At 42.2% G+C, this 12,342-nt stretch overlaps 1 protein-coding gene across 1 annotated transcript in view; it reads left to right on the top strand.

The window, feature by feature from the left end:
• LOC139748034 (ionotropic receptor 93a-like) overlaps positions 1-12,342 on the top strand; it is a 245,070-nt gene that overhangs the window by 145,197 nt on the left and 87,531 nt on the right. The window contains exon 12 of the mRNA XM_071660598.1: positions 111-204. Coding sequence (XP_071516699.1) covers positions 111-204 — 94 coding nt within the window. The remainder of the gene's footprint in view (positions 1-110; positions 205-12,342) is intronic.

The raw sequence follows: 12,342 nt of genomic DNA on the forward strand, positions 1-12,342 counted from the left end.
GTCACCCCTGCCTGGCCTGGCGTCACCATCCCTCCTTCCTGACTGGACATGAGTTTAGGTGGAGCGTCAGGCATCCTGCACTGCCTGACTTCCCTCTCCTGCTGCTCCAGGTACGTAGTGAGGCCGCCGCCCGACGGACAGTGGGGCGTCATGGACTCCAGTGGCAAATGGAACGGCATGGTGAAGATGGTGAGCGATGGTGAGGTGAGTACTGCAAGTATGGTGAAGATGGTGAGGTGAATACTGTAGGTATGGTGAAGATTGTGAACGATGGTGAGGTGAGTACTGCAGGTATGGTGAAGATGGTGAGCGATGGTGAGGTGAGTACTGCAGGTATGGTGAAGATGGTGAGCGATGGTGAGGTGAGTACTGCAGGTATGGTGAAGATGGTGAGCGATGGTGAGGTGAGTACTGCAGGCATGGTGAAGATGGTGAGGTGAGTTCTGCAGATATGGTGAAGATGGTGAGCGATGGTGAGGTGAGTACTGCAGGTATGGTGAAGATGGTGAGCGATGGTGAGGTGAGTACTCCAGGCATGGTGAATATGGTGAGCGATGGTGAGGTGAGTACTGCAGGCATGGTGAAGATGGTGAGCGATGGTGAGGTGAGTATTGCAGGTATTGTGAAGATGGTGAGTGATGGTGAGGTGAGTACTGCAATCATGGTGAAGATGGTGAGCGATGGTGAAGTGAGTACTGCAGGTATGGTGAAGATGATGAGTGATGGTGAAGTGAGTACTGCAGGTATGGTGAAGATGGTGAGTGATGGTGAAGTGAGTACTGCAGGTATGGTGAAGATTGTGAGCGATGGTAAGGTGAGTACTGCAGGTATGGTGAAGATGATGGTGAACCAGGGTGAGGTCGATATGCAGGTGTGGGGAATATATAGGGAAGAGAGAGAGAGAGAGAGAGAGAGAGAGAGAGAGAGAGAGAGAGAGAGAGAGAGAGAGAGAGAGAGAGAGAGAGAGAGAGAGAGAGAGAGAGAGAGAGAGAGAGAGAGAGAGAGAGAGGCGCAAGGGTTGAAAAAGAATGCAAATGACAGTTGGGGTGAGAGAGTATCATCAAACTTTAGGGAGATTACAAGAAAACAAATGGGAACATCGGTGAGGTGAGCAAAAGGGGATGTAAAAAAGGTAATGATGGAGTGAGGAGATGGAGTAATTATGTTGAAGAAGTGTTGAATGTGTTTGATGATATAGTGGCAGTTGTAGGGCGTTTTGGTTGTGGTGGTATGCTAAGTGAGAGAGTCATGGAAGATGGTTTGGTGAAGAGCGAAGAGGTATAAGATGAAATGCGGCACGAGTGGATGGTATTGCAGTTGAATTTATTAAGAAAGAGGTGACTGTGTTGTTGATTTGTTGGTAAAGATATTCACAGTATGTATGAATCATGTTGAAGTGCCTGAGGAGTTTGCTTTGAAGAATATGTGTGAAAAATACTTATAAGAACAGATGGATCTGTATGAGCCATAGATGGATCTGGAGACGGCATATTATAGGGTTAGTAGAGATGCTTTATGGAAGGTCTTATGAATATATTGTGTAGGAGGTAAGCTGCTAGAAGCAGTGACAAATTTTATCAAGGGTGTAAGGCATGTGTCCGAGTAGGAAGGGAGGAGAGTGATTGGATTCCAATGAATGTCGGTTTGCGGCAGGGGTGCGTGATGTCTCCATAGTTGTTTTATTAGTTTATGGATGGGGTTGTTAGGGATATAAATGCAAGAGTCTTAAAGAGAAGCGCAAGAATGCAGTTGATTGGGGATAAGAGAGCCTGGGAAGTGAGTTAGGTGCTGTTCGCCGATGATACAGCACTGGTGGCTGATTCGAGTGAGAAACTGCAAAAGTTGTCGACTCAGTATGGAAAAGTGTGTGAAATGAGAAAATTGAGAGTAAATGTAAATAAGAACAAGGTTATTGGGTTCAGTAGAGTTGAGGAACAAGTTGGTTGGGATATAAGTTTGAATGGAGAAAAACTGGAGGAAGTGAAGTGCTTTAGATATCTGGAAGTGGACTTAGCAGCGGATGGAACCATGACATCGCAAGTGAAGGGGAAGGGGTGAAGGTCCTTGGAGCGATGAAGAATGTGAGGAAAGAGAAAATGTTATCTCGTAGAGCAAAAATAGTCATCCTTGAAAGAATATTAGTTCCAACAATATTAAATGGTTGTGAGGCATTGCTATAGAAAAGGCTGTACGGAGGAGGGTGGACGTGTTGTAAAATGATATGTTTAAGGACAACATGTGGTATGAGGTGGTTTGATTGAGCAAGTAATGAAAGGGCAAGAGAGATGTGTGGAAATAAAAAGAGTGTGGCTGAGAGAGCAGAAGATGGGGGTGCTGAAATGGTTTAGACTTACGGAGAGAATGAGTTAGGAAAGATTGACAAACTGGATATATGTTTCAAAGGTGAAAGGAACAAATAGAAACGAGAGACCAAATTGAAAGTAGAAGGATGGAGCAAAATAGATTTTAAGCGATCGGGGCCACAACATACAGGGGGGGGGGGGGGGTGAGAGGTGTGCACGGAATAGAGTAAGTTGAAACGATGTGGTATACCGGGGTCGACGTGCTTTCAATGGATTGAACCAGGGCATGTGAAGCGTCTGGGGTAAACCATGGAAAGGTCTGTGGGGCCTGGATGTGGAAAGGGAGCTGCGGTTTCGGTGCATTACACATGGCAGCTAGAGACTGCGTGTGAACGAATGGGGCCTTTGTTGTCTTTTCCTAGCGCTACCTCACTGATGCAAGGGGTAGCGATGCTGTTTCCTGTGGGGCGGGGTAGCACCAGGATTAGATGAAGGCAAGCAAGTATGAATATGTACATGTGTATATATGTATATGTGTATGTATGTATAGTATGTATACGTTGAAATATGTATGTATGTATATGTGCGTGTGTGGGCGTTTATGTACATATATATATATGTACTCATATATATATATATATATATATATATATATATATATATATATATATATATATATATATATATATATATATATATATATATATATATATATATATATATATATATATATATATATATATATATATATATATATATATATATATATATATATATATATATAAGTACCAGGAGAGGAAGTACCAGGAGAGACTGAGTACAGAATGGAAAAAGGTGAGAACAATGGAAGTAAGGGGAGTGGGGGAGGAATGGGATGTATTTAGGGAATCAGTGATGGATTGCGCAAAAGATGCTTGTGGCATGAGAAGAGTGGGAGGTGGGTTGTTTAGAAAGGGTAGTGAGTGGTGGGATGAAGAAGTAAGATTATTAGTGAAAGAGAAGAGAGACATTTGGACGATTTTTGCAGGGAAAAATGCAATTGAGTGGGAGATGTATAAAAGAAAGAGACAGGAGGTCAAGAGAAAGGTGCAAGAGGTGAAAAAGAGGGCAAATGAGAGTTGGGGTGAGAGAGTATCATTAAATTTTAGGGAGAATAAAAAGATGTTCTGGAAGGAGGTAAATAAAGTGCGTAAGACAAGGGAGCAAATGGGAACTTCGGTGAAGGGCGCAAATGGGGAGGTGATAACAAGTAGTGGTGATGTGAGAAGGAGATGGAGTGAGTATTTTGAAGGTTTGTTGAATGTGTTTGATGATAGAGTGGCAGATATAGGGTGTTTTGGTCGAGTTGGTGTGTAAAGTGAGAGGGTTAGGGAAAATGATTTGGTAAACAGAGAAGAGGTAGTAAAAGCTTTGCGGAAGATGAAAGCCGGCAAGGCAGCAGGTTTGGATGGTATTGCAGTGGAATTTATTAAAAAAGGGGGTGACTGTATTATTGACTGGTTGGTAAGGTTATTTAATGTATGTATGACTCATGGTGAGATGCCTGAGGATTGGCGGAATGCGTGCATAGTGCCACTGTAGAAAGGCAAAGGGGATAAGAGTGAGTGCTCATATTACAGAGGTATAAGTTTGTTGAGTATTCCTGGTAAATTATATGGGAGGGTATTGATTGAGAGGGTGAAGGCATGTACAGAGCATCAGATTGGGGAAGAGCAGTGTGGTTTCAGAAGTGGTAGAGGATGTGTGGTTCAGGTGTTTGCTTTGAAGAATGTATGTGAGAAATACTTAAAAAAGCAAATGGATTTGTATGTAGCATTTATGGATCTGGAGAAGGCATATGATAGAGTTGATAGAGATGCTCTGTGGAAGATATTAAGAATATATGGTGTGGGAGGCAAGTTGTTAGAAGCAGTGAAAAGTTTTTTATCGAGAATGTAAGGCATGTGTACATGTAGGAAGAGAGGAAAGTGATTGGTTCTCAGTGAATGTAGGTTTACGGCAGGGGTGTGTGATGTCTCCATGGTTGTTTAATTTGTTTATGGATGGGGTTGTTAGGGAGGTGAATGCAAGAGTTTTGGAAAGAGGGGCAAGTATGAAGACTGTTGGGGATGAGAGAGCTTGGGAAGTGAGTCAGTTGTTGTTCGCTGATGATACAGCGCTGGTGGCTGATTCATGTGAGAAACTGCAGAATCTGGTGACTGAGTTTGGTAAAGTGTGTGAAAGAAGAAAGTTAAGAGTAAATGTGAATAAGAGCAAGGTAATTAGGTACAGTAGGGGTGAGGGTCAAGTCAACTGGGAGGTAAGTTTGAATGGAGAAAAACTGGAGGAAGTAAAGTGTTTTAGATATATGGGAGTGGATCTGGCAGCAGATGGAACCATGGAAGCGGAAGTGAATCATGGGTTGGGGGAGGGGGCTAAAATCCTGGGAGCCTTGAAGAATGTGTGGAAGTCGAGAACATTATCTCGGAAAGCAAAAATGGGTATGTTTGAAGGAATAGTGGTTCCAACAATGTTGTATGGTTGCGAGGCGTGGGCTATGGATAGAGTTGTGCGCAGGAGGATGGATGTGCTGGAAATGAGATGTTTGAGGACAATGTGTGGTGTGAGGTGATTTGATCGAATAAGTAACGTAAGGGTAAGAGAAATGTGTGGAAATAAAAAGAGCGTGGTTGAAAGAGCAGAAAGGGTGTTTTGAAATGGTTTGGGCACATGGAGAGAATGAGTGAGGAAAGATTGACCAAGAGGATATATGTGTCGGAGGTGGAGGGAACGAGAAGAAGTGAGAGACCAAATTGGAGGTGGAAAGATGGAGTGAAAAAGATTTTGTGTGATCGGGGCCTGAACATGCAGGAGGGTGAAAGGCGGGCAAGGAATAGAGTGAATTGGATCGATGTGGTATACCGGGGTTGACGTGCTGTCAGTGGATTGAATCAGGGCATGTGAAGCGTCTGGGGTAAACCATGGAAAGCTGTGTAGGTATGTATATTTGCGTGTGTGGACGTATGTATATACATGTGTATGGGGGTGGGTTGGGCCATTTCTTTCGTCTGTTTCCTTGCGCTACCTCGCAAACGCGGGAGACGGCGACAAAGCCCCCCCCCCAAGAAATATATACATATATATATATATATATCTTTCTTTCTTTTAAACTATTAGCCATTTCCCGCGTTAGCGAGGTAGCGTTAAGAACAGAGGACTGGGCCTTTTTTGGAATATCCTCACCTGGCCCCCTCTGTTCCTTCTTTTGGAAAATTAAAAAAAAACGAGAGGGGAGGATTTCCAGCCCCCCGCTCCCTCCCCTTTTAGTCGCCTTCTACGACACGCAGGGAATACGTGGGAAGTATTCTTAATCCCCTATCCCCAGGGATAATATATATATATATATATATATATATATATATATATATATATATATATATATATATATATATATATATATATATATATATATATATATATATATATATATATATATATATATCGGGGCCTGAACATGCAGGAGGGTGAAAGGCGTTCAAGGAATAGAGTGAATTGGAGAGATGTGGTATACCGGGGTCGACGTGCTGTCAATTGATTGAACCAGGGTATGTGAAGCGTCTGGGGTAAACCATGGAAAGTTGTGTGGGGCCTGGATGTGGAAAGGGAGCTGTGGTTTTGGTGGTTATATGACACCTAGAGACTGAGTGTGAACGAATGGGGCCTTTGGTGTCTTTTCCTAGCGCTACCTCGCACACATGAGGGGGGAGGGGGTTGTTATTCCATGTGTGGCGAGGTGGCGATAGGAATGAATAAAGGCAGACAGTATGAATTATATACATGTGCATATATGTACATGTCTGTGTGTGTATATATATGTGTACATTGAGATGTATAGGTATGTATATTTGCGTGTGTGGACGTGTATGTATATGCATGGGCATGTGGGTGGGTTGGGACATTCTTTCGTCTGTTTCCTTGCGCTACCTCGATAACGCTTGAGACAGCGACAAAGCAAAAAATATATATATGTATATATACATATATATATATATATATATATATATATATATATATATATATATATATATATATATATATATATATATATATATATATATATATATATATATATATATATATATATGTATATATATTTTATATCTTTATTTGTATTTTGCTTTGTCGCTGTCTCCCGCGTTTGCGACGTAGCGCAAGGAAACACGAAAGAAATGGCCCAACCCACCCCCTACACATGTATATACATATATATATATATATGCACTTGGGCATGAGAAGAGAGATCATGAGAGGCAAGTGTTTTGGGAGCAGCTGAATGAGTGTGTTAGTGGTTTTGATGCACGAGACCGGGTTATAGTGATGGGTGATTTGAATGCAAAGGTGAGTAATGTGGCAGTTGAGGGAATGATTGGTATATATGGGGTGTTCAGTGTTGTAAATGGAAATGGTGAAGAGCTTGTAGATTTATGTGCTGAAAAAGGACTGGTGATTGGGAATACCTGGTTTAAAAAGCGAGATATACGTAAGTATACGTATGTAAGTAGGAGAGATGGCCAGAGAGTGTTATTGGATCACGTGTTAATTGACAGGCTCGCGAAAGAGAGACTTTTGGATGTCAATGTGCTGAGAGGTGCAACTGGAGGGATGTCTGATCATTATCTTGTGGAGGCTAAGGTGAAGATTTGTATGGGTTTTCAGAAAAGAAGAGAGAATGTTGGGGTGAAGAGGGTGGTGAGAGTAAGTGAGCTTGGGAAGGAGACTTGTGTGAAGAAGTACCAGGAGAGACTGAGTACAGAATGGAAAAAGGTGAGAACAATGGAAGTAAGGGGAGTGGGGGAGGAATGGGATGTATTTAGGGAATCAGTGATGGATTGCGCAAAAGATGCTTATGGCATGAGAAGAGTGGGAGGTGGGTTGATTAGAAAGGGTAGTGAGTGGTGGGATGAAGAAGTAAGATTATTAGTGAAAGAGAAGAGAGAGGCATTTGGACGATTTTTGCAGGGAAAAAATGCAATTGAGTGGGATGTGTATAAAAGAAAGAGACAGGAGGTCAAGAGAAAGGTGCAAGAGGTGAAAAAGAGGGCAAATGAGAGTTGGGGTGAGAGAGTATCATTAAATTTTAGGAAGAATAAAAAGATGTTCTGGAAGGAGGTAAATAAAGTGCATAGGACAAGGGAGCAAATGGGAACTTCAGTGAAGGGCGCAAATGGGGAGGTGATAACAAGTAGTGGTGATGTGAGAAGGAGATGGAGTGAGTATTCTGAAGGTTTGTTGAATGTGTTTTATGATAGAGTGGCAGATATAGGTTGTTTTGGTTGAGGTGGTGTGCAAAGTGAGAGGGTTAGGGAAAATGATTTGGTAAACAGAGAAGAGGTAGTAAAAGCTTTGCGAAAGATGAAAGCCGGCAAGGCAGCAGGTTTGGATGGTATTGCAGTGGAATTTATTAAAAAAGGGGGTGACTGTATTATTGACTGGTTGGTAAGGTTATTTAATGTATGTATGACTCATGGTGAGATGCCTGAGGATTGGCGGAATGCGTGCATAGTGCCATTGTACAAAGGCAAAGAAGATAAGAGTGAGTGCTCAAATTACAGAGGTATAAGTTTGTTGAGTATTCCTGGTAAATTATATGGGATGGTATTGATTGAGAGGGTGAAGGCATGTACAGAGCATCAGATTGGGGAAGAGCAGTGTGGTTTCAGAGGTGGTAGAGGATGTGTGGATTAGGTGTTTGCTTTGAAGAATGTATGTGAGAAATACTTAGAAAAGCAATTGGATTTGTATGTAGCATTTATGGATCTGGAGAGGGCATATGACAGAGTTGATAGAGATGCTCTGTGGAAGGTATTAAAAATATATGGTGTGGGAGGCAAGTTGTTAGAAGCAGTGAAAAGTTTTTATGGAGGATGTAAGGCATGTATACGTGTAGGAAGAGAGGAAAGTGATTGGTTCTCAGTGAATGTAGGTTTGCGGCAGGGGTGTGTGATGTCTCCATGGTTGTTTAATTTGTTTATGGATGGGGTTGTTAGGGAGGTAAATGCAAGAGTTTTGGAAAGAGGAGCAAGTATGAAGTCTGTTGGGGATGAGAGAGCTTAGGAAGTGAGTCAGTTGTTGTTCGCTGATGATACAGCGCTGATGGCTGATTCATGTGAGAAACTGCAGAATCTGGTGACTGAATTTGGTAAAGTGTGTGAAAGAAGAAAGTTAAGAGTAAATGTGAATAACAGCAAGGTTATTAGGTACAGTAGGGTTGAGGGTCAAGTCAATTGGGAGGAAAGTTTGAATGGAGCAAAACTGGAGGAAGTAAAGTGTTTTAGATATCTGGGAGTGGATCTGGCAGCGGATGGAACCATGTAAGCGGAAGTGGATTATAGGGTGGGGGAGGGGGCGAAAATCCTGTGAGCCTTGAAGAATGTGTGGAAGTCGAGAACATTATCTCGGAAAGCAAAAATGGGTATGTTTGAAGGAATAGTGGTTCCAACAATGTTGTATGGTTGCGAGGCGTGGGCTATGGATAGAGTTGTGCACGGGAGGATGGATGTGCTGGAAATGAGATGTTTGAGGACAATGTGTGGTGTGAGGTGGTTTGATCGAGTAAGTAACGTAAGGGTAAGAGAGATGTGTGGAAATTAAAAGAGCGTGGTTGAGAGAGCAGAGGAGGGTGTTTTGAAATGGTTTGGTCAAATGGAGAGAATGAGTGAGGAAAGATTGACCGAGAGGATATATGTGTCGGAGGTGGAGGGAACGAGAAGTGGGAGACCAAATTGGAGGTGGAAAGATGGAGTGAAAAAGATTTTGAGTGATCGGGGCCTGAACATGCAGGAGGGTGAAAGGAGGGCAAGGAATAGAGTGAATTGGATCGATGTGGTATACCGGGGTTGACGTGCTGTCAGTGGATTGAATCAGGGCATGTGAAGCGTCTGGGGTAAACCATGGAAAGCTGTGTAGGTATATATAGTTGCGTGTGTGGACGTATGTACATACATGTGTATGGGGGTGGGTTGGGCCATTTCTTTCGTCTGTTTCCTTGCGCTAGCTCGCAAACGCGGGACACAGCGACAAAGCAAAAAAAAAAAAAAAAAAAAAAAAAAAAATATATATATATATATATATATATATATATATATATATATATATATATATATATATATATATATATATATATATATATATATATATATATATATATATATATATATATATATATATATATATATATATATATATATATATATCCCTGGGGATAGGGGAGAAAGAATACTTCCCACGCATTCCTTACTTGTCGTAGAAGGCGACTAAAGGGGACAGGAGCGGGGAGCTGAAAACCCTCCTCTCCTTGTATTTTAACTTTCTAGAAGGGGAAACAGAGGAAGGAGTCACGCGGGAAGTGCTCATCCTCCTTGAAAGCTCAGACTGGGGTGTCTAAATGTGCTTGGATGTAACCGAGATGACAAAAAAGGAGAGATAGGTAGTATGTTTGAGGAAAGGAACCTGAATGTTTTGGCTCTCAGTGAAACGAAGCTTACGGGTAAAGGGGAAGAGAGGTTTGGGAATGTCTCGGGAGTAAAGTCAGGGGTTAGCGAGAGGACAAGAGCAAGGGAAGGAGTAGCACTACTCCTGAAACAGGAGTTGTGGGAGTATGTGATAGAGTGTAAGAAAGTAAACTTTTGATTGATATGGGTCAAACTGAAAGTTGATGGAGAGAGATATGTGATTATTGGTGCATATGCACCTGGGCATGAGAAGAAAGATCACGAGAGGCAAGTGTTTTGGGAGCAGCTGAATGAGTATGTTAGTAGTTTTGATGCACAAGATCGGGTTATCGTGATGGGTGATTTGAATGCAAAGGTGAGTAATATGGCAAGTTGAGGGAATAATTGGTATACATGGGGTGTTCAGTGTTGTAAATGGAAATGGTGAAGAGCTTGTAGATTTATGTGCTGAAAAAGGACTGGTGATTGGGAATACCTGGTTTAAAAAGCGAGATATATATAAGTATACGTATGTAAGAAGGAGAGATGGCCAGAGAGCGTTATTGGGTTACGTGTTGATTGATTGGCGCGCGAAAGAGAGACTTTTGGATGTAAATGTGCTGAGAGGTGCAACTGGAGGGATGTCTGATCATTATCTTGTGGAGGCGAAGGTGACGATTTGTAGAGGTTTTCAGAAAAGAAGAGAGAATGTTGGGGTGAAGAGAGTGGTGAGAGTAAGTGAGCTTGGGAAGGAGACTTGTGTGAGGAAGTACCACGAGAGACTGAGTACAGAAAGGAAAAAGCTGAGAACAAAGGAGGTAGGGGGAGTGGGGGAGGAATGGGATGTATTTAAGGATGCAGTGATGATTGCGCAAAAGATGCTTGTTGCATGAGAAGCGTGGGTGGTGGGTTGATCAGAAAGGGTAGTGATTGGTGGGATGACGAAGTAAGATTATTAGTGAAAGAGAAGAGAGAGGCATTTGGACGATTTTTGCAGGGAAATAATGCAAATGATTGGGAGATGTATAAAAGAAAGAGGCGGGAGGTCAAGAGAAAGGTGCAAGATGTGAAAAAAGGGCAAATGAGAGTTGGGGTGAGAGAAAATCATTGAATTTTAGGAAGAATAAAAAAGATGTTTTGGAATGAGGTAAATAAAGTGCGTAAGACAAGGGAACAAATGGGAACTTCAGTGAAGGGGGCGTATGGGGAGGTGATAACAAGTAGTAGTGATGTGAGATGGAGATGGAGTGAGTATTTGAAGGTTTGTTGAATGTGTTTGATGATAGAGTGGCAGATATAGGGTGTTTTGGTCGTGGTGGTGTGCAAAGTGAGAGGGTTAGGGAAAATGATTTGGTAAACAGAGAAGAGGTAGTAAAAGCTTTACGAAAGATGAAAGCCGGCAAGGCAGCAGGTTTGGATGGTACTGCAGTAGAATTTATCAAAAAAGGGGGTGACTGTATTGTTGACTGGTTGGTAAGGTTATTTGATGTATGTATGACTCATGGTGAGGTGCCTGAGGATTGGCGGAATGCTTGCATAGTGCCATTGTACAAAGGCAAAGGGGACAAAGGTGAGTGCTCAAATTACAGAGGTATAAGTTTGTTGAGTATTCCTGGTAAGTTATATGGGAGGGTATTGATTGAGAGGGTGAAGGCATGTACAGAGCATCAGATTGGGGAAGAGAATGTGGTTTCAGAAGTGGTAGAGGATGTGTGGATCAGGTGTTTGCTTTGAAGAATGTATGTGAGAAATACTTAGAAAAGCAAATGGATTTGTATGTAGCATTTTTGGATCTGGAGAAGGCATATGATAGAGTTGATAGAGATTCTCTGTGGAAGGTATTAAGAATATATGGTGTGGGAGGGAAGTTGTTAGAAGCAGTGAAAAGTTTTTATCGAGGATGTAAGGCATGTATACGTATAGGAAGAAAGGAAAGTCATTGGTTCTCAGTGAATGTAGGTTTGCGGCAGGGGTGTGATGTCTCCTTGGTTGTTTAATTTGTTTATGGATGGGGTTGTTAGGGAGGTGAATGCAAGAGCTTTGGAAAGAGGGGCAAGTATGCAGTCTGTTTGGGATGAGAGAGCTTAGGAAGTGAGTCAGTTGTTGTTCGCTGATGATACAGCGATGGTGGCTGATTCATGTGAGAAACTGCAGAAGCTGGTGACTGAGTTTGGTAAAGTGTGTGAAAGAAGAAAGTTGAGAGTAAATGTGAATAAGAGCAAGGTTATTAGGTACAGTAAGGTTGAGGGTCAAGTCAATAGGGAGGTAAGTATGAATGGAGAAAAACTGGAGAAAGTAAAGTGTTTTAGATATCTGGGAGTGGATCTGGCAGTGGATGCAACCATGGAACTATGGAAGCGGAAGTGAATCATAGGGTGGGGGAGGGGGCTAATATTCTGGGAGCGTTGAAGAATGTGTGGAAGTCGAGAACATTATCTCGGAAAGCAATAATGGGTATGTTTGAAGGAATAGTAGTTCCAACAATGTTATACGGTTGCGAGGCGTGGGCTATAGATAGAGTTGTGCGCAGGAGGGTGGATGTGCATAAATAAGATGTTTGAGGACAATAT

Source organism: Panulirus ornatus, chromosome 72 (assembly GCF_036320965.1).
Source record: "Panulirus ornatus isolate Po-2019 chromosome 72, ASM3632096v1, whole genome shotgun sequence".
Taxonomy (NCBI): domain Eukaryota; kingdom Metazoa; phylum Arthropoda; class Malacostraca; order Decapoda; family Palinuridae; genus Panulirus; species Panulirus ornatus.